This window comes from Dryobates pubescens, chromosome Z, assembly GCF_014839835.1.
Source record: "Dryobates pubescens isolate bDryPub1 chromosome Z, bDryPub1.pri, whole genome shotgun sequence".
Taxonomy (NCBI): Eukaryota; Metazoa; Chordata; class Aves; order Piciformes; family Picidae; genus Dryobates; species Dryobates pubescens.
In genome coordinates, this window is record NC_071657.1 from 113,496,651 (window position 1) to 113,519,466 (window position 22,816).

Genomic DNA, 22,816 nt, shown 5'->3' on the forward strand with positions numbered 1-22,816 from the left:
TGAAAATATTTTTCTTGGTGTATCTCTCTTAATACTGATTTTTAAAAATCCCTGGGAAGATAGTTAGAGAGCCAAACCTTTCTGAGATTGGCAGCCCTTTCTTCTGTCTAGACTCAAGACATTTGCAGGTGATTTGATGTGAGATGGCATTTGTTCTTGCTCTGTAAACATCTTTGAAAACAAGCCATCACTAGTGGATATATTTTCATGGATGGGAAGAAAAAGAGCAAGTTATTGGGAGCATGGATGTAATGTTAGCTTATTTTCTCCCCTCATGAGCACTGATTTTTCCTCCCTTGCTAACTTCCATATAAAATCTTTCATGGTGCATATTCCTCCTAGATTTATAATTATTCCATACAGATGTCATGTGTAAGCACTTTGAGATAGTCACAGAAGAAAATATTGCAAAGACTAGGTGACCTTTAAAGGTCCCTTCCTAACCCAAACAATTCTATGATTCTGTGATTAAATATTGTGTAATCTCTAATATGTACAGTAAGGGGACTTTCTTGAGCGCCGCCTTCTGCTTTGGCCCACAGTTTACTTGAGACTCTTGTGAAATGCAGGATGATCTTGCTTCCTCTTCTTCATCTCAGTTTCTAGCAGTCACATAAATCTCTGTGATTTACAACTAGGGGTTTTTATGCTGAAATAAACTAACATCATCCTCTTCTAAGGATGCATTTTGAGAGTATGAATAGGAGGGAGAAATGAATGATCACCAAGTGCTGGCTCCAAGGGCAGCCTCAAACTCATCATCTACTTCTACTGAAATGGGCTGTATGCACTGGAAGCCCTCTTGGGAAACCACGTGAATTGGTGTGGCAGTCCTGCAGTTGTGCTTCTTGGAAATTCCTGGCTGCCCCACTGCACACTCCTTCGCTCCTTGGCAGTGAAATAGTGAGATAAGTGTCCAAAATCATTGCATGAGAGTATTGCTCTGGGATGATCCTCTGGTTTGTCATTATTATCCAATACTGAAAGGTACCTTTTCTCTTTCTGTGCAGCTAGAAATCATGTCAGCAATTGTTAACTATTACAGTGACTAGACATGAGCATAATGATTTGATTTGCCTTTTAAGGTGCTTATTCAACTGATGGGGTTTGATTTCCATGAGGCTGCTGTGGTACTGAATAGCTGGGGAACGATTCATAGTCTGATTAAATGGTTGTAAAGTCTCACTAAACACATGGTTGAAGTAAAACAATGCCTTTGAATGCTCATTTAATTAAAACATTTCTATTCTTTTGGTAGCCAGAAGTGCAACTTGCAGAAGGCTTTGACGTCTTCATGCCAAAATCTCAGCTGGACTCTATATTATCAAACTATACTCGCTCAGGAAGTCTGCTCTTTAGGAAGCTGGTCTGTGCATTTTTTGATGACAAGACTTTGGCTAACTCTTTACCAAATGGCAAAAGGAAAAGAGGGCTCAATGACAACCGGAAAGGACTAGACCAAAATATTGTGGGTGCAATAAAAGGTATGGTTTTTACTTTCTTTCTTGTGTGCAATTAGAACGTATTCTCAGCTAAAGAGAGTGTAAGGGGATTAGAATTTCTGACGTGTGTTAGGTCTATTAAAATATGCAGTCTTATTTTTATTCCCTTTCATTCACTTGTTTAAAAATAGCTTCTACGGGGACAGCTTGTGTTAATTTTAAGCCAATGATCCTGGTTTCTGAAGTCAGGCTCTAAGGTTAGAAACTCCATGTTCATATAAGAGAATTTATTAATTTTCCCAGATATCTGAGATGCAATGAAATCCTGAAAATGTAATAACAGCATAACTGATTCTCTTCAGTCAAAATTCTGAGGCTTGCACTGCATCTGACTGTGTCTGCTCTCTAAGTAGTGGCTAGACTGGGGAGAGATGGAGGAAGATAATATTAGGACTGAGATGAGTTTGATGATAACAAGAACGGTGGTGGCTCTTTACTTGTGGGGTCAAATTTCATAGTTAGTGTGAGAATCCTGTACTGGGTGATTTTTCTTAGCTATCCCTGCTTTCTGGCTTCTAGAAAAAACACATGGACCTCCAAACTCTGTCATTTCAATATGTAAAGAGCAACTATTAGGCCAGAGATGCTGGACTGGATTCTATTAATTTGAAAACTGATATAGTAGTGACAATACCTAAATTACCAAAAGACAGGCTGGCTTGCAATGTAGAGCCTTATTTTAGAGCCTGTGACTTGTCCTGAGGTACAGATTGCTAACCTAGGAGACTTGACACAAAAAGAACTTCTATAAGACCATTGGCAGCAAAAGGAGGCAAAGAAAGTTTTTCCAAACATCTCTGTGTCCTCTTATGGCCCTCTCTCCCCATGCAAGAAAGATGTTGACTTATTGGCTTGAGTCCAGTGGAGAGACACCAAAACTTGCAGTGCTGAAGCAGGTAAGTGGTGAAATATGTATGAGAAGTGACATACGAGAGTCTGAAAGACCTGGAGAGAAGATGATTCTGGAGAAATGTTATTGCTGTCCACAACTATCTGCTGGGATGGTGCACAGAAGGTGAAGTCAGACTGTTCTCAGAGGCACAGGGGGCACTGGACACATGGAAAATTTCAGCATGATATAAGGAAGAGCTTTTTCCACATATGGGTGATTGGACAATTAATAGGGGCTCAGAGCAGCTGCAAGATCACCATCCTTGGAAATACATAAAACTTGACTGGTACTTGACAGTACCAGGATCTAGTTGGCCGTGCTTTGAGCAGCAGGCTGAACGTGGACACCTTCAGAAGACCTTTTCAACCTGTGCAGTTCTGCAATAAAGTATATATTGTGGTGATGTCATAGTCCTAATACATTCTACAAAGTAACTTGCAATTTTTTTTCAAAATTATGCTTAAAATCCGGTTTCAGTCTCAAACTTTGTATCTTCTTTTCTTGTACTCAATAATCTGCAAAAATCGGAAGCTGAATTCAATTTGTTCGTAGCTCACTCTCCCTTAAAAGCTTTAATAAATAAGTTAAATGGAAAAAAAAGGGAGTTAAAGATTACTTTTTTTTTTAATGCCCTAATTTGAGCAGCACTGTGATTAAAAAAATGTTTCTTAGTAGATGCAGCAGCACTATTGAAACAGCAGTCATCACCCACTACAGAAAGCAATGTTTCTCAGTTGCTACACTCATATTAATGGAGCAAATTCTGAGACTTGGTTGAACCACTTCACTTGAGTTTGAGAGAAGAAAGGCAGGAGTTGTAGTTTCAACAGATAAATTTCATCTGTGATGGGTACTGCTAGATGCTCCTGTAATAACAATGATCTTTATTGGCTTCCACAGTATTGCCCAAATGCTAGTACCTGATCCCTGATAGGAAAGCCTAAAAGCTGTGATGGAATAAGATGCCAATGACTGACCTCCTGTGGATCTTGACTCAGGCTGACTCCAATAGCACCCTTCCTCCCATCAAAGAGCTCTGCTGTCAGATGCTGTGGTTTCATTTGTTCCAAGAAATAACTGAGCCAGTGTGAAATCTCTGCAAGAACAATATCACGTTGTTTGCTTTATTACCATTAGGATGTTCCTCTACCACGTGCCCAGATACCCTGTAGGGGAACTTTTAGCCCTTTTTCCATGACATAAATATGAAAGTAGTGAATAGACTACATTCATGACAATAATGAGCAGAGAGCTTAAAGGAGGGACTGTGCTTGAAAATTGCTCTTCCTGTCTTAAAACATTTTAACTGCCTTCCTTAAAAGCAATGTGATGCTTCTGGAAAAGGATGATTAGCCAGGGAGAAATTCTTTCTCATGACTTTGGGTATTCAGTAGCACTTGTTGAATTATTTGCAGTGCTTCTCCTGGCCCATCAATTTCCCTTGTGAGTTGCATCAATCTTTCACTCAGAACCGGGGAGGGGGTGGGAGGGGGAAGATGTGGGGGAAAAAACCCACAAAACCCAATGACAACAAAAAAATCCAGAAGTTATTATTTTTGCTTTATGTTGTGACTAGAAATCTAGCAAATGAAGTCCTTCCCTGCAGAATTCAATGAACTGTGTTCAGATGTGTGATGTGTCCCTTAGGCCCCTAGCAGGACCAATAGGATTTAATATCTTCATCAGTCACGTAGACAGTAGGATTGAGTGCACGCTTAGCAAGCTGGGTGATGCAATTGATTTGCTAGAGGGAAGCATTGCCATCCAGAGGGACCTTGGTAGGCCTGAGGAGTGGGGTCATGTAAACCTCCTGAAGTTTAACTAGGCCATGAGCAAGGTCCTGCACCTGGGGCAGGGCAATCTTTGGTATCAGTACAAACTAGAGGATGAAGGTATTGAGAGCAGCTCTGCAGAGAAGGATTTGGGGTTGTTGGTGGATTAAAAGCTGGACATGAGCCAGCAATGTTCACTCACAGCCCAGAAGGCAAACAGCGTCTTGGGCTGCATCAAAAGAAGTGTGATCAGCAGGTGAGGGTAGATGATTCTGCATCTCTACTCCACTCTGATAGTACCTCACCTGGAGTACTGCATCCATCTCAGGAGTCCTCAGCACCCTGTTAAAGCAGGTCCAGAGTAGGCCACAAAAGTGATCCAAGGGCTGGGGCATTTCTCCTGTGAAGAAAGGCTTAGAGAGTAGGCGTGGTTCAGCCTGGAGAAGAGAAGGTTCTGGCATGACCTTATTGGAGCCTTTCAGTGCTTTAAGGGGGGGCCATAAAAAGATGGAAAAAGACATTTCCCAAAGCCTGTAGTGACAGGGCAAAGGGCAGCAGTTTTAAACTGGAAGAGGGTAGGCTTAGATTGGACATCAGGAAGACTTTTATTTTCAGTGATGAGGATGATGAGATGCTGGCACAGATTGCCCAGAAAAGCTGTGGATGCCCCATCCCTGGAAACACTCACAGTCAGGTTGGACAGGGCTCTGAGCTACCTGATCTAGTGATGTCCCTGCTCATGGCAAGAGGATTGGACTAGAGGAGCTTTAAAAGTCCCTTTCAGTCAAACCAGTCTGTGATCTATAATGGAGTTGGTGTTAGTACCATGCAGCTCAGGTGGATTAGAAAGAGAGGTCCCATTTCTCCTGCTTCCTTCCTATTACATTCCTATTCCTTTGTGCTCATATTGGTGTTTCCCTAACCACACATTGAGCAATCAAAGCTATTCTGACTTTGATTCAAGAGAACAAACAAGTTAGAGAAGCAAGTTAGCATATTGGCTCTCCAAGGCTGCCAGATGCTGGCTTCCTGTGCAGGCAACAGCAGACAGTAGCCAAAATTCCCACAGCAGGCACCTTCAGTGTGTTGTCTGGGTACTGCTGAATGTCAGATTGTCACCAGGCCTTGGTCATAATCAGGAAGTGTGTGTGTGAAGTCAGTAGGAGTATTAAGTCATTGATCAGGTTTCCATTGTGTCAGGTACAGTATGGATTCAGAAGGAAAACATTATTTCTGCCTTCAGAGAGACATAATTGTTTCAGGTTGGACACTGGCAATGTGGGGGGCTGTATCTACTTCTCTGAGAAGCCCTCAGGGCTGGTCTGATGTCCTTGCTGCTCAGACTACAGAGGAATTACTGCTAACACTCTTCATGCAGCGGTTTTGTGAAGTTGTTACCACGGAAAGAGTTTGGAGCGTGTCATTGCTTTCAGTCCCCACGTACTTGCCAGCTAGCACTGTTTCAAAAGCCTGTGTATAAAAATACTGCAAGTGTCATTTTATGTTGCACGCTTTTTCATCCCATTTGTGTGACATTTATTCTCAAGGATTACAAATTCCTTCAGCTGGGACCAGTTTTCCTCTCTTTGTTTGCTAGTCATAATTGGACACTGAGCTCTGAGACCTCTGACCAAGACTGCAATAGTAATATTTTTCTTTTCTATTTCTGCTTTTGTTTATTTTTTTGTACATCTCTCAGTTGTGTGATGAAAATCAATTGCATCAGTTTCACTCTGTTTATATTTTTGTATTTTTGGAACAACATTGCTAAGTTTGCTGTAAATATGGAATTAAAGATAACATTGACCCTCTATATGCCATTTTTACAAAATATAAAACTGGACCTACAGGATACTTTCAGGGGGTTGATTGTTTGTTTGTTTGTTTCTCTCCAAAAAATGGCTTCTTTTTTTTTTAGTATCAATATAAACATTTTATTCCATCTGATTTGGTAGTATGAGAAGTGTAGAGATTTCCACAGGGGTAGGTTGTTTGGTTTTCATCAGTTTGCCTGCAGCCTCAGGAACCTGACCAAGAAGCCACCAAGTGACCAGGTCTTCAGCTCTCCACTTGTACCATATGGCAGGCAGCATTTAGAAGTGCCTGCCACATCTGGAGACTCAGTTCAAAGTTTACTATTTTTCTGTGAGGGTTTTGTGTGAAATTCCTGAGCAGAAAATATCAGGTGTAGACCATTTCCCTGGGATAGGCTTTTATAAGTAGTAACAGTGGTATTTCTATGGTATTCACACACACAAATGTCTTCGGAATGATAGACTTGTGAAGTGCTGCGTTAGACTCTGTTCTCACAATCCTAGATTTGGCCATTTAAATGCTTTTTTGATAAGTGGATTATTTGATGTATTTTACTTATAATCCTTTCCAGTCTCCTTCATTCTAGTGGCACATTTCAAAAAGATGGTATCTTTTTATTTCAGTCTTTACAGAAAAATACTGCACTGCTAACCATGTGGATAAACTTCCTGGTCCTAGGGACTGGGTCCAGATTCTTCAGGATCAAATTAAACTTGCAAGAAGACGATTAAAAAGAGGCTCAGGTATGTATAAAGAAAAAATACCAGGAACAACATGTGAGTGCAAGATTAAAAGCTTAGAGCCTTTGTGTCCACAGCAGTGTTTTTTTCTTCTTGACTGTAGAGTTCTACATGTTCACTGTGAAAACTAGACCTCTGAGATTTTAGCAGGTTTCTGTGTATAGAGTGTTTCTTTATGTTTGGTATGGTGGCTGTCTTTGCAGCCAAGTTAACTTTGAGTCTTTCTCACATGTTGCCTTTTACCCCTTTCCATTAACGCCCAAACTCTTCTTCCCAGTGTTTGATGAAATAGGAGTCCCAAACTAGCTGATCCACCCAGGCTTACAGGTGGAAATCTTTTAATTCTGAATTATTTGGTCTGACAAGCCATTCACTGTACTGTTCAGACATAACACAAATGACCTTTACCTCTAAACTATGTGTCTGGAAGGAAAGATGAGTTTTCTCACATTCCCTGTGAAACAATCAACATTACTGTAGCAAAAAAACCCCAATATTCACCCTGGCTGTGCCAGCAAGGTTCTGCAATACATGGGAGGGAGCTTGCCAGCACTGAGTAACAGGTATTGTAAGTAGGGTTTTGCAGTAAAGCTACTCAATTTGGGCTGGGACAGCCTGCATACTTGGGGCTGGAACCAGCCTGTGGTGAAGGCTCAGAATTAAGCTTTCACCCCAGCAGCAGGCAGCTGGTGAGCTCTCAGCTCCAGCAGTGAACAGAAATGTGCAGTCTCAAATCCCCAGTAGAATTTGTGGGAAAGCAGTATCACTGATTCAGAGATGTGTAATTACTGTCTAAACCTTATCTAGTCTTCTTCCCATCTTCATGCCTTCTGTCATACAAGGGGGCTTTCACACAATGCTACACTTACTCTTCCTCATCCTAGTCTTTTCTTAAGGCTCTCTTGTGGTTGTATTTCTTGCCTATCTTCCCCCTGGAGCATCCGACACCTTTGTCTGAGGGACATCACTTGTGCCAGTGTCCTTAAACATGGTGCTTCACTGTTACCATATTTAGCTGCCTGCCTTTTTCTCCTCTTGCCTTCTGCCCATCACCACAATTAAATGCCTGTTAGCATTGGCGGGTTGATGGGATGGGAAATCTGATGGCTCCACAGGGGATACTGGTGGTCCCTGTCGCTATGGGATGGTGAGTGAAACCACAGGAAGTGTCCTCTCTGGCTCCCTGTCTCAGAGAGCAAACATTCTCTGTCTAAAGCTGTCTCTGAAACACACACTTAGACTGGCACCTGAAATCATTCTCCATAACATTGTCAGTGCTAGGAGGGAAAAGCGTAAGACTGAGGAAAATTAGAAACACTCAGAGGCAGAAATAACACAGGGAAAGGAAAAAAGGGCAGATTATTCAGTAGCATAAGCTCCCCTGACTCGAGAAGCAAACCAGCACTAGCCTTAAAAAGGGTTTCTTGTGTGTATTGGGGGAGGGAAGAGAGAGGGATACAAGATAATCTTGTTAAAGACAGTGTCAGATTACTGGTGTTGTACAACAGGGCTGCTTTCTGCCCCTTCCAAGGCTGGCTGCCCTCCCCCGGGATAGGAGGGTGGAAGTGGGATGCCAGGCTTCAATAAGGTGATGAGTGCAGTGCAGGGATGTGGGGAGCAGAGGGTCCTTGGGCTGTCTGCAGAAGATCCCTCAGGAAAGAGGATTGACCTAATTTTGTTTTGATTTTTATTTTCTTTCATCCTTTTTTATTTGCTTTTCTTCAGGCCTCTGCAGGATATTAATTAAAATGACAATGACATTCAGCTTTTGCCTTTCAAATGGGGCCACTTCCATCTCTGGTCCTTTCTCAGTACAGGAAAATATAAGCAGAGGATATTATCTCTAGGCTAGCAAGACTGTGAAGAAAAAATAAGTGAGGCTGAGTATAGTGTGACTGAGTAAGATAGGCTCCAATATCTGTCTCTGCCCACAGAGGGAAGGAAACTGGTTAACTGTTATGTGGATGAGTGGTGAGCAATACCTAGCAGCTCCTGGGGTTTACTTGCTGAAAAAAGTGCACAGTCCCTAAACTGGTAGAGAAGCTTTTCATTTGTGTTGCTTAGTTTACTGGCCATTCCCTGAAGGGCACAGGCAGACATGCTCTTTTCAATTTATCAGGGGTGATTGGACACACCTCTGTGACCATCTGCACCTTAACATCTCCACTGCTGGCCTAAGCTAACCCAACCTGACCGTGCACTGGAGCAAATCAGAAGTTTCCAAAGTCTTTGTGACAGCAAAGCAGTAGATAGCAGCAGAGTGGCAGGAGCAGACAGCTGGTTGTACTAACATATTCACCTTGTTGAAATAAGATTTGTTAATATTCTATGTCACAAATGGGAGCTGCTGATGTGATGAATGTAAGCTGGTCAGGTGACAGCTCCATCTACTCCTACTTTGTTTCGAACCATGGCTGTTAGCAGATGCCTGGGGAAGTCTGCAGAACTGAGGGAAGGATGTTGCAATGTTTGCTAATACAGTCTCACAACCCTCAGCAGCTTCGTCCTGATCTAAAACTGGTTATGTGGAAACTGTGCACTTAACTATTCATTGTGAAGCCATACGAAAGTTGTTGAAGCTGTGTGTAACCTTCAGAGACCGTACAGGAGGTGAGGGCAGGTATGGAAGGAGGTTTGATCTACTATCAGAATAAAGCGTCCCAGGACTCCATGTTACAAAAACTAGTTCTTAAAATTCTGAAAACTATGGAGATCACAGACACTGAGGTGTGGACTCCTCAAGATTCCAGAGGAGCTTCTGAGCTCTTCCAGTTCTCCGGTGGCCAGTGGAGCATAGGCTGAGCCCTCCCAAGTGAATGTTATCGTGTCCATACTCTCAGGACAGGTCATTCTCTTTTAGTTTTGTCTCCATTTTCTTACTGAAATGTGTGCTATGTTTGTGGCTGTAGACCAAGGTGCCCAAAGACCAAATCTGCTCATTTCACCCCAGACCTTCTGAGCCAATCAGTGTGTCTCCTTGCTGCCTGATGACACCAATTTATCTACATTGGTCTCTGGTTTGTTGTAATGAGCAGGCTTTACATGGAGAAAGCTTAAGGTGATCCTTTCATTTTACAGAAGCCACAAGACAACTTCTTAGTCACCACTGAGCAGGGCTAAATTTTAACAGCAGAAGTATTTAAAAGAGAAGGGGCAGGCTTTCCATTCTGCTTGCCTTCCCCTGAGCTATTTAGTACATCCTCTGATTAGTTTTTCATTTCAAACCAGGCAGTGAGATACTGCATTCATAAGGAGCCCTCTCTGCTTTATCCTGTGAAACATTATTTCAGCCTGATAATGTAAATCCTGCCTTAGCTTTCAGTGATGTTAATAATTTCAGAGAATTCTCGCACGAGTGGGGTGGATCTGCTTTTCATACCTCTTCTTACAGGGTGTGCTCTTCTGAATGCTTCCAACTTAAATGAAATCATGATCGCTGGATCATAGATGCTGTCCACCTTCAACCTTATGTACTGTGTTTGACTTATCTAGAATTAGGGACAGAAAAGCTGCCTACCTGGAAAGCTAAAACCAAAAAAAAAAACCAAACCAAAAAACCAACAAACAAAAACCCAACAACAAAACCCCCACTTTAAAATTCTGCTTTCTAGAAAATAGTTCCCCTGTGTAGATTTTGAAAGGTTATTATCCAAAGCCTGATAAAAATTCATTTAAGTTCTGAATCAGTGACAATATTTTTCATATCTGGATTTTTTTTAACATTTTATTTATTTTGCCTTGGGTTTTTCTTAGTTCTTTCAGATGAGTGCCTGAGATCTGAGACTTAGGTACTTGGGTTTTTTTATATTTGTTAGATCTGAGAATAAAGCTGTCACTGACATTAAATTTTTATTGGCCTTGTTCAGGCTTTTCAAAATTTCACAAGTTGGCTGTCACAAAGGGGAGAAGAGACTGTGAGGTTAATGTTACAAACAGATGTTATAATTAAAATGAAAGAGTATGATAATATTCTTCAGCCTCGACTGCTGGTCCCATTTCATGCCAACAGCACAGCATACTGGGGCACACCTTCGTAGTACCAGATCTGTCTTCTCCCAGCTCAGAAGTTGAGCTCTTTTGGACTGGGATGGGCTGTGAAGTAGCCCTGGAAGGGAAGAAATCAAAGGAAAATGAAAATGCATGTGCATAGGTTTCCTCTCTTAAAGCAGCATGAATTGCAATGCAGATCGCCTTGTTATTTGCAGCAGTGGGTTTCCCACGGCGTGGTCTTTTCACCTTGCAAAAGAGAGCATGGGTAGGTGGTTGGTGGCTTGCCTGTGGCAGCACAGAAAGAGACAGTTGACCATTAGCATAGAGATCTTAAAACAGGTGAAATCAGAAGGAGCTGACTTGCTGTTCATGTCACTTCAGTGCCAGTTGTAGCATCCAAGCCTTTTGATTACTAAACTCTCCATCCATTAATAAGCAGTAGGTCAGGGGTCACACATCTCTCACAGTAAGTTCTTCCTCCCTTTTTATGTTTTGAAGAGCTTGTAAGCCATTATTCTCTAGCAGCTGTCAGTTGCATAGACAGGAAAACTGATACTATGTGAGTAATGCTCCCAAAGTACACAGGGTGAGAGCTGCTCATGAGAAGTCATAACCTAGTGAGTAACCTGGAAGCTTTTGATTGCCGTGCTCCATAAAGGAAAATACAGCAGTGTTAGAAAACATGCTGCATTTCTTTTCAAGCAGGATTAAATAAATCACATGCCATGATACTTCAGCCTTGAATTGTTGTTTACAATTAACATTACTTTGTTGTTTACCAGTCTAAAATAGTGGGAACAAAGGAAGAACAAATACTTAACTCTTCTACATCCTTGTTGAAACTGCTGCTTCCAGGGTTTTTTTGCTTTCTATTTCTCTTCACCCTTCCCATTTCCCTGGTTTGTATTTTTGATACAATATCTACATGTTGCAAGAGATCAGGTTGATTTTTTGCTTAGTAATAAACATAGGGCCAGGAAGGATGTAGGATGTAGTCCAATATGTGGTATGGTGCTTTGTGGCCAGTATCTTAGAGACAGCAATATTAATGTGAGTAACTGCTGCCTTGTCTTCCCAGCCCTAAGCATACATGTACAAGGAGCAAACCAGCAGGTGTACACTTAACAAACACGTACCTCAGAAGCTAAACAGTTTGGGGGAGGACTTCTAAAGTAACAACTGCCAGGATTGCTTTGCAGAAGCTACTGATTTCTCTCTAAGCAAAGGACAGAAAAGAGTCTATGAATTCCCACAGTAGGTTCTATTCCTACTTGCCTTGTCTTGCAAGCTAGCTCAAGACAAGTAGAGTTTGGCTGGCAGTCTCGGGGTGTGGCTGTCAAAGACAAACCTTCTTTCCTGCTTGGAATGACATGTGAGAAGCTGGTGGTTTACATCCACATTAGGAGGTCAAGGTGTTTGTCATGCCTTTGTGACATGTGGAGCTGCAGTTATACATCCAGTTTCATAAAACAAGCTCCTGAGAAGATTGAGTAGGCTTTCTGGGCATCTGCTGTGCCTCCCTTTCTGGCAGTGCCACAAGCATTCATGTGGTGATGTTGTCAGTTTTTAACTGGCTGTGATCTTGGTGACCATACAGACTTTTGTACTGGCATGATGAATGGGGCAGGAACAACTGGTTAAGAGCTGGACCTCATCTATCCATCTTGTGCCCGATTAAAATGGATAGGTAACTTTGCTACCTTCAAAACTGATTCTGCAAAGTTGAAGAACTCAAGTCCTTATCCTCTGAAAGTGAGATGATTTCTAGTTTCTGTTTCTTTCTGTATTACTGCCTTCCTCTGAATTCAGTTTGGGCTAGGTGTAAGAAGAGTAGTTAGGCAGAAAGGTAACTGCATCTCTAGAGCTATTTTAAGAGTAATTGCTGAAATTTCCAGAAAAACCTATTATTTGAGGGGGCAGCCTGGGTGCCACCAACCCTGGTGTCAACAGAGTAAAGACTTTCCAGACCATTGCTAGTGCTCAGATCCACCTTCCAATTTTCATAGCTTGAATCCCTTCAACCCAAGGGGCCATTTACAGCTTTGTCTCTTACATGCTGAGTGGCTGTGCTACAGAATTACTTGCTGCAGGTGGTTCTTCATAATACAGCTAGAAATTGGCCTCAGACAGTCACTCCAGATTATTTAATCTGTGTATATCCTGATAGCTGTTTCTCATCTGCTTGTTTCACTGTGCTGTCTCCTCCCTTGAGCACCCAGTCACAGAATCATAGAATTGTTTGGGTTGGAAAAGACCTCCAATATTGAGTCCAACCATCAGCCTAACAGCACAATGGCCATCAAACCATGTCCCAAAATGCCATGCCCACATGTTTCTTGAACACCTCCAGGAACAGAACCTATCCCAATGCCTGACCACTCAGTCCTTCCATTGCTGGGAGTCCAGTCCAGATTCAAACCAGCTTAGATAACCTCTTCACATCTATTGAACCCCTCATTCCTTCAAAAATTCAAGATTCTCACATAAGTTGTACCAAAAACTTAATTTATTTCTGCCCAGTGTGTCACCTTCTCAGAAAATGGAAAGACAGTCACTTGCAGGTCTGTGTTGTGTACTTATCAAGGCTCTTCGTTTAAACCCTCTGTGGCAGGAAAGCTGCTTAGTACTAGGGGCATTGGTTTGTTTATGTTTTCTTTAGTTCATCCTTGCATGTGGGAGAGAGAGCAGCCTCTTGGTCAAGGGGTGCATAGCCAAGGGTTGATGGATCTAAATTAGGAGAGTTATGTAGATTAGGAGCTGAATTAGTTCTCCATACACAACAACTCAACATCCTCATGTATAGAGCCATGACAAAGATGAGGAGAGTTCCCTCAGTTTTAGGTGGAAGCTGAACTAAGTTGCTTAGAGCATCTGTATCCTTCCTCAGATTTGATCCCTATAGATACTGTGGAATGAAGTGAGTACATGTACATTCATGTACAATGTAATGGGCTGATCCTTTATGACCACACCTAGTTTGCTCTCAGAGATCTCATAGTATTTTAAAGGCCTTAAATGTCATGCTGCAGCACCAAAAGGCAAAAGCAATAGCATTTCAAATATGGCTTGAGTAGGTTAGGCACTGACTTCCTGTTACAATGCCTGTAACTTACTTGGGGTTCACATGCACACCCCAGGCTCTACAGTCTAACAAGTCCCTGCACATCTGCTGAGCTGAATTAGCTATCTTTGTGCATACCCCTTGGCCTGTGGCAAATAAGAGATGAACAAATTAGGCTTTTATCCTTCCTTCACCGTGGGCTAAATGAAGTCAAATGCTGTTGTGTAAGCTGTGGGTTGAACGCACGTGTGTGTACATCCACCGTAATCACCCAGGTACCCACCTGGTTACAGGGCTGTTAGTTATGCCAGGTGCCCACCTGCATCTTTGCAGGCATTCTGCCCTAGTGAAACTGTCCCACACAAAACGAGCTCATTTGTGGTCACAGGATGTTAAGGAGCAGAACTGGGAATATTCATTCTTGCCCTGTAGGCATCAGATGATGGCAACTATTGGAGGGTGGAGTACTAGCCAGAGAGGATCCTTCCTCCAAGCACTGTGGGGGACATTTCTTACGTGATTTTATCAGATGGTCGCAACTCATTTTATCATCCAAGGACAACACCCAACAGAGAGCTACAAGGATGATTAAGGGACTTGAACATCTCTCCTATGAAGAAAGACAGAGAACTGGGGCTGCTAAGTCTTGAAAAGAGAAGGCGGAAAGGGGATCTTATTAATGTCTATAAACATCTGAGGGGTGGGGTCTCACGATGAAGGTGACAGTCCATTTTAGGTGGTGCCCAGTAATAAGACAAGGAACAATGGGTGCAAGCTAGAATACAGGAAGTTCCACCTCAACATGAGGAGACAATTCTTTAGGGTGGGGGAGCACTGGAACAGGCTGACCAGAGAGGTTGTGGCGTCTCCTTCTCTGGACACTTTCCAAACCCGCCTGGTTGCATTGCTGTGTGCCCTGCCCTAGGTGATCCTGCTTTGGCAGGGGGTTTTGGACTTGATGATCTCTGGAGGTCCCTTCCAACCCCTAACATTCTGTAATTCTATGGTCGGGATATCATGACACCATGAAAAGACAAAGTGTTACTCCATCCCATTGCTGGCACAACTGCTTCTTAATACCCAACTTCTTCTAAGTTTGCATTTTTGTGATATGACCTTTTCCTTCAAGCACTGAGTTTTTAGCTGAGCAATAGCAAATTGCAGCTGAAGAAAGTAGATAGAAAATGCAAAATCACTCTACAGTCTGTGGCTTTTTAATCACATTCCTGTATTCAGTAAAAGTAATGAGATTTCTTGTTTATATTTGTAATCAGCAGAGGCAACTGACTGTGATGAGAAGCCGGACATTTCTCTACTACAAACAGGTAAAATGCATTAAAATTTTTATCAGCTTCCCTTGTGTGTGTTTGTTTATTTAAGGCACAGAAGCAGGTTTCAATAATCCTGGTGTGCCATATACAGTCAGGTAATTGTACACAGGAGGACACAGATACCTTAAGTTTTGAATGGCCTGTATTAAAAACCCAAATGCATCAGAATATTACAATTTCCCCTCTCTATTTCATATTCATAAACCTTCAAGGTTCATGGTGACAGCTAAGCTAATAAGGCCAGTAAGTTACTCTTCTTATGGCAGATAGGGACTTGCACTCATCCCTGGTATTTATGGTGGTTTTTTTTTTAAATCTTAATGAAGTTACTGGTAGGGACAAACACAGCAATTTGTGTTGTATTGTCCATATAGTTGTCCAAGGTATTAGCAATAACATCTTGGGTTCACAGGAGGATTGCCAGCTAAGTGTTGGTTTACATTTTCTTGAAGTCCAGCTACCCTGCCTTAAAAGCCTGACAGCTGCTGAACAGCAGCTCTGTGGCTGTGTGGAGTGGGAAATCAGAATTTTTGCATGTTGTTGCACATGGTGCTGATATCAAGACAGGCTGAGTCTGAAATTTGAAGCACCCTCTCATGAAGGGTCAGTCCATCAATAGGTGCCTAGATAGTAGGAGCTGAGCTGCCATCTCTGGAAATTCAGTGGGGCCAGAACCTGGGGAAATGGTCATTTCCCTGCATTACAGAGTGATTTCTCTGCCATTTCACCAAGATGCTGCCTGTTATCACCAAAGCCAAATTAACTGGTGGGAAGATCTTGAGCAAACAAATAGGGTCATGGATTATGGTGCATTTTTATCCTATTTCTAAGGTGTAACAACAAAGGGTGATTGGAGACGAGCGATGCTGTTGCTGTGAAGGGCAGGACAGGGCCGATACTGGGTCACTGAATACATGGGTCAGGACCTGGAGGCTATGGGGTGGACAACAGAGCACTGTACCACCGCAGCATCTGTCTCTTGTGTGTGAGAGCTTCCTGAGCTCTCTTGCATAAGGGCTGGAGCAGGAGCTTTCACACACTGCTGCTGTGTGCCGGAGCAGCAGCTGCCAGCCGTGGAGCGCTGTCGGCTGAAATCCCACTGTCGGAGCACGTGCAGTTACTAAGGAATAGGACCAGCGAAGCAGTTGGGAGGACAAGCAGCTATAGTCTTGTTCTGGCATGGACCCAGTGGGGGCTGGGAGCACATGCTGGCTGGGAGCTGCCGTGCTGCTTTCTTGGCCAGCCACTGAATAATATTTCAGGGTACGGTTGCAATAATAGATGCAGGAAGCTCTGGTTTGAAAGGTCTCTTCCAAGTGACATCCTGTTCATTTCCTTTATCAGGGAGGGAAGCAATTCTGTTGCAAGAGGACCCTAATAAAGGTTACTAATGTGACATAGTGTTATCTTTTCATTGCTCTGATAATCATTTTAAGGAGCAGAATGACTGGGTTGCTGTGCTTTTCTTTGAGCACAGTTTCTGTAGTCACTACTTGCGTTGTACATCATTGATGGAAATGAGTGCACTAAGATGGTTGTGGTAGAGGAGACAACTCCCTTTCCACCCCACAGCAGGTCACCATTGGGGTCTTCTTGTTTGTACACCTTTGAGCATTTAGACATGCAGGGTTTGAGCTGAAAAGTGCTATCTGTAGAAGGGCACATAAATAAACCAGGCTGCAGTTTGCACTGGTGGGGGAGGTGATGCTCACAGGCTGTGAGCCAAGTGTTTGACTCACACCCATTATTATATGTGTGCTAGTGCCTCTTTCTAGTATGTATCCATGTAATATCATACTGTTCTTGGAAGCAAATGATTTTAAAGTGACAGACAGACAGTATAATGACAGTAATTATGACAGAGAGCCAAAATACAGATGCTTTCTATCAAGGAGTGTAGCAAAAGAGATGGAATGTAACTTTTACAGAGGTCTTTCCCTGTCTTCGTACAGCTGGTTTTATAAAGGGCTGTTACTGACAGGTTCTTTGAAGAGAACCTTTGTGTGATTTATTCAGCTGTCTTCTCTGTTTAGTTTGAAAAATCTTTGGGAAAGAGTCTCTCTAACTGTGTGTTTGTACAGTACCTGGCATGGTGTACCTTGGCTGTAGATGACAGCTAATATCAGATAAATCATGTCCTCAAGTTGTGCCAGGAGAGGTTTAGATTGGATGCTGGGAAAAATGTCTTGACCAAAGGAGTTACCAAGCACTGGAACAGGCTGCTCAGGGAAGTGGTGGGATCGCCATCCCTGGCAGTATTTCAAAGATGTGTAGATGTGGTGCTTAGGGACATGGTTTAATGATAGACTTGGCAGTGTTAGATTAACTGTTGGACTCAATGATCTTAAGTCTTTTCCAACCTAAATAACTCTACAGGTCAGTGATCAGTGGTTAACCTGGTATGTTGCTAGAGTCAAACCAGACTGAATTGGATTGCTTGGCTGGGGGAGAGTTGATCCTACAGAAGAGTGGATAGGGAAAAAAGGTGCAGTACAGAAACTACCTCTGACAGACATCGGATAGCTGGTCTCTTGGTCTCCAAGAACTGAACAAAGTTGTGAAGCAGATGCACCCAGAGTGGATAATTAAATTAACAGTAAATGCTGGTGCCAAAAAAAAATAAGGAAAACTCAGATACATTTAATCCCTCTTTCCTGCTCAGTCAGTCCTACCTATGACACCAGTGACATTACAGACAAGATCTGGATATATGTGGTGAAATGAAATGCTGAAATGCCTGAACCTGTGCATTTTCAGATTGTAACCTATAGCTCACACTTCATTTGAGACACCTCAGTCAGAAGTGTGGTTGCTCTCAGCTCTCTTCATCATTGGTGGAAAAGAGGTCTGCTTCCAGAGAGAAAGTGGGAGCAGCTAAGATTGTGTTAGGGGATTGTCTCTCCTTTGCTGCCAGCAGGAATGGGCTCTGAGTGCAGTTAATTGGTATAGGTGCCTACAGCCAGGTTTGAACCTGCTCTCTCTGTGCCTACATTCAGCAAAGTCCTGGGCTTTGAGGAGAGCAGGAGATGTTTTGTTTTCAAAACCCTCTTTTAGAACTGAAAAGCCTTGTGAAAAAAAAATGGTGCAGGTACATCCTCATAAAACTAAGGAAGACTTTTTTTTCCCAATTATATTTTAGCACCTCTGAGCAGAACTCATACTCCCATTTAAAAATCACCCTCAACACCAAGAGGGCCTTTGCTTTAAAAGCTGTTGATGGAAGGGTTTTAAAGTAAATTGGAAGAACCATGGCAGTTAAATGAGCTGGTGCATTGACAGATAAATCTACAGGAAGTACTAGAAGAACTGTCTCTAACAAATGTTATCAAAGCTTAGGTCTTCCACAGTTCTAGCTTTTGCACATACAAAAAACCTGAAGGCTATGTCCAGACCTGAGCTGAGACAGATCAGACAGCTTCAGGGGTAATTACCATGGACTAAGTGGAAAGACTGATTAGTTTGATAAAGGAACCTGGAAGGTGTGAGGGAGATCTTTATCTGGACAAAGATGTGACAGCTCTTAGAGGCTTTCTGTAGAAGCTGGTATTGCAGAAGCCTCATAGACCCATTGCATGTTAGGGTTTGGAAGGGACCTCTAGAGATCATCGAGTCCAAAACCCCTGCCAGAGCAGGACCACCTAGGGTATGCTGCACAGGAACGCATCCAGGTAGACTTTGAAAGTCTCCAGAGGAGACTCCACAACCTTTCTGGGCAGCCTGTTCCAGTGCCCTGTCACCCTCACAGTAAAGAAGTTTCTCCTCTTGTCATCTTATTTTGGTCTACAATTGACTTGAAGCATCTGGATTTTGAATTTTAGAAGAAAAACAAAAGAAAGGCATAACTCCTAAGTTCTGCACATGGGAAGAAATGTAAGCCAGCTGCAACACCCTCTTCTTGAATCCTCATTTTGAAAATTGGATTTGAAAGATATGTGCAGCCCAGAACCATGAGAGAGCCCTCCTTATACCATGCTTGGGACCGCAGCTGTGCTGTGAGTTTGTGTGGTTTATCCACACTGGGGTTAATTTGAAGATGAGAAAGAATTTTCATATTGCTGAAAGGCAGCGCAACAGTAACATCCCAATCCTCAGGTCCAGGGGTGATACAGCTTTGTGAAAAGATGAGAGCAATCTCTTGGTAAAGAAACAGATGATAAGAAAACAGGAACAGTCCAGTTCTATATAGGTTGTCTCCTTTTCTCTTGGAATACAATATCAAGAAAATGAAACTTTAAAAAAATAATAAAACCCCTTTTTGAAACCTTAACTCTAAATCCTTTATTGTAGTATAAATCTTTATCCTTCCAGTGCTTGATTGTGTGCGTCTTCCCTTTTCACTGGGTTGTATTTGCCTCTCAGGCTGATTGATGTCTGTCTCCTGTTTGCCCTGTGTTCTTGTAATTCTTCTGTCCATCTTCCATTGTTCTGTTTGAAGAAAGCACATTCTTAAAGTGCTTTTCAAAAGACGGGATATAAGCATACGGTGCCCCTTTTTATATTTGTATATATTATTCTATATGCATTTAGACTGCTGTGGAGTGGTGATGTTTTAAATTACTTTTTTTCCAAAGAAGTTCCCAAAGTCCACGCTCAAGGTTTAAAATTCGTGTGGTGCTTTTCTCACTCCTTCAGAACGGTAACTTCAAAGGGGTGAGCAGCGCGGCGCAGTTTGTGCCGAAGTCTAACGCAACACTTTACATCTGCAGTGGGGTGCATGATGTGTTGTGTGAAAAAAAATTGGCTGGCAAATTCTGTACTCAAAAAAAAAAAAATCTATTTAATTTGCTTTTCTTTTCCCCATTGAGCTCTGCTGTAAGTGGAAGTCAGCATCCACTGTCTACATTTAGCCCCATCCCAAATGGAAGTTAGAACTCAAATACATCTTCATTTTTTTTCAAATTACTGATTTCTTACATTTTTAGAGTTTTTTTAACTGATTTTTTTTCTTTTCCTCCCAAACTCTTTCTTCCTTCAGGTAACCTTTTCGACACCACAACAGATCATCTGATAGACACAAACCCAGATTTTTCAGTTTGAATTTCACATCCTACAGCAGTGTTCTTGGCGGGTAGGACCATCCTCTCCTTTCAATAACATTCCCACAAGACCGGCATGAAAACGTCAATGTACCACAAGATGTGGACATCCATAATGTTTTCCCTTCAACTTCCTGTTGCTCCATGCATTTTCCATGTAACTTCAAATAATGAAACCACCAGATTGCTTCACTGTTCTTCATCTTAATTCAAGATGATTTCCCTCTGTATCCAATGCATTATTTAATTAGCTGGGTATCCACTCAGAGCACATCCTCTTGCCTTTGGTTTTCGTCCATGATTGTATTTTTCCACATGATTGTATGCTTGCCAGTAGTGTCTCATTGTAAGACATACAGAGGTGAATACACACAGCTGGGTGACTCTTCCTGTCCCTCGGGATTTGGGTGGCATCTCTTTCCATGATGAAACCCAGGGACTCGATGAGCATTTGACTCAGCAAAGCTCTTTGCTTCTGCAGACCCAGTTTTCCTTTCCTGGCTACTGTGGAACCAATGACCAATTGTACGCAGCTGTGGTTAAAAAGACCTTGCTGGATTTAGCAGGAAATAAAGCAGGATTCCTCCCAGCAGTGCCCTTATAGCAAGGAGAGGCAATTCCTCAAACAATTTCCCCTACATGGTCCTAGTGAGGATGGCTTTTGAGCATCTTTGTAGTGCAGATAGCTGGAGGTGGTCATTCTCCCCTCACTTTTCCCCTCCAGCTTGCCCTTACCACCTCAATCTCAAAACGTATTACTTTGCCGATTTCCAGGAAGAGGGTCTGCACACTGTGATTTTTCAACTGCTGCCCTCGGAGACAATATTCACCTATTTTTAAATAAAAAAGTCACCTTTTGACTGGCACTCTATTGGTATCTCAGCAGTTAAGATGACTGAATCGATCAAGAAATTGCACTACCCTCTTAGGCACTGAAAGGGTTGATCCTTTCAGGTCAGGGCTAAAGTAGAATTGTACATGGCCCTCCATGCAAACCTTCACTTCTGCACCTTTCATTAGCACTAAATTCACTTTAAAAATGTTGGGGGAAAGTCTGGAAGGTCTTACCTGCAACATCTATCCATCACCAGGTAGTTTCCTGCAATTCGAGGCAGAGCTTGCTAGAGCATTTACTATTGTGTTTCCTTTCCCTGTGTATATTTTAGGTGCATCTTTGGGGTTTTTTGGAAACTATTTGGCCTTTGAGTGTCTCAACAGAAGTGCTATTACAGAACGGGATGGTTTTTAAGATATTTAATCTCCTTTTTTAACGATCCTAAAGCCTGCTTACCAGGTGTCACTGAATGCCCACAAGTAACACCGGAGTCAGTGGGAGCGGTTTGTTCTCTCAGCACCTGACAAACCAGACTCCCAACCCCTCCCCCCCCCCCCGCCCACCCACCATGGACTTTTAGGAATGACCATGTTGTCTCTGAAACTTTGGAAACTGTGGACTAGATTGCATATGCACTGCAAACCTTAATATCTGAGTCTTTCCTTTCTTCGTGGCTTGGCGTTGCCTGCGATGGGCAGGGGGCACCAGTCTGTCGTGTCCGTGTTGTAACCCTTCAGCAACGGAATCAGCGTTTTGTAAATTTGGAAGATTGCATTTGTGTTTACTTACTGTGACTACTGTTCAGACTTTCTTCAGAAATCTTTTTATAGGGTTTATTAGAAGAAGAAGAAAAACAAAATCATTCCATATTTAGGTAAAAATGTCTCAATCTTCTGTATATATGTTTTATTAATATGTAAATATTTAGATATTTTTAAATTACTATGTTCTTAATAAAGCGACAAGGGACTAGTTGTGAAATGGTGTATAACGTTGTGTCGTGTTATCCAACTCTGGGAAACCCTCTTTGTCAGTTCAGAAAAGGAAACCTACAATAAATAACTTTAATTGCATTTGTGTGCCTGTGTTCTGTGCTGGCTTCCCAGAGGAACAGGTTCAGAGGGATAAGAGCTAGCTACCTGCATCTGGGGAAGAATAAGAGCAGGCAACAGCAAACCAGACTAGGGTTTGTCCTGCTGGGAAGCAGCTCCATGGAGAAAGATCTTGGGAGTCCTAGTGCCACACCTTGAGTACTGTGTCCAGTTCTGGGCCCCTCAGTTTAAGAAGGACATTGAAAAACTTGAACGTATCCAGAGAAGGGCAACAAGGCTGGGGAGAGGCCTTGAGCACAAGCCCTATGAGGAGAGGCTGAGGGAGCTGGGATTGTTTAGCCTGGAGAAGAGAAGGATCAGAGGTGACCTCATTGCCCTCTACAACTACCTGAAAGGTGGTTGTAGACAGGAAGGGGTTGGTCTCTTCTCCCAGGCAACCAGCACCAGAACAAGGGGACACAGTCTCAAGCTGTGCCAGGGGAGGTTTAGACTCGAGGTGAGGAGAAAATTCTTCACTGAGCGAGTCATTCGTCATTGGAATGGGCTGCCCAGGGAGGTGGTGGAGTCGCTGTCCCTGGAGGTGTTCAAGGGGAGATTGGATGTGGCACTTGGTGCCATGGTCTAGTCGTGAGGTCTGTTGGGACAGGTTGGACTTGATGATCCTTGGGGTCTCTTCCAACCTTAGTTATACTGTGATACTGTGATACTGTGCCCAACTGGGAGGCCAGGTTTACCCACATACTAGACTAGGAGTTATCCATGGGACAGCAATGTGCCCCTGCGGCCAGAG

At 42.7% G+C, this 22,816-nt stretch overlaps 1 protein-coding gene across 1 annotated transcript in view; it reads left to right on the top strand.

The window, feature by feature from the left end:
* BEND7 (BEN domain containing 7) overlaps positions 1 to 21,519 on the top strand; it is a 52,886-nt gene extending 31,367 nt beyond the window's left edge. The window contains exons 6-9 of the mRNA XM_054178235.1: positions 1,259 to 1,484; positions 6,605 to 6,724; positions 15,047 to 15,097; positions 20,079 to 21,519. Coding sequence (XP_054034210.1) covers positions 1,259 to 1,484; positions 6,605 to 6,724; positions 15,047 to 15,097; positions 20,079 to 20,140 — 459 coding nt within the window. The 3' untranslated portion in view covers positions 20,141 to 21,519. The remainder of the gene's footprint in view (positions 1 to 1,258; positions 1,485 to 6,604; positions 6,725 to 15,046; positions 15,098 to 20,078) is intronic.
* The last annotated feature ends 1,297 nt before the right edge of the window (positions 21,520 to 22,816 follow it).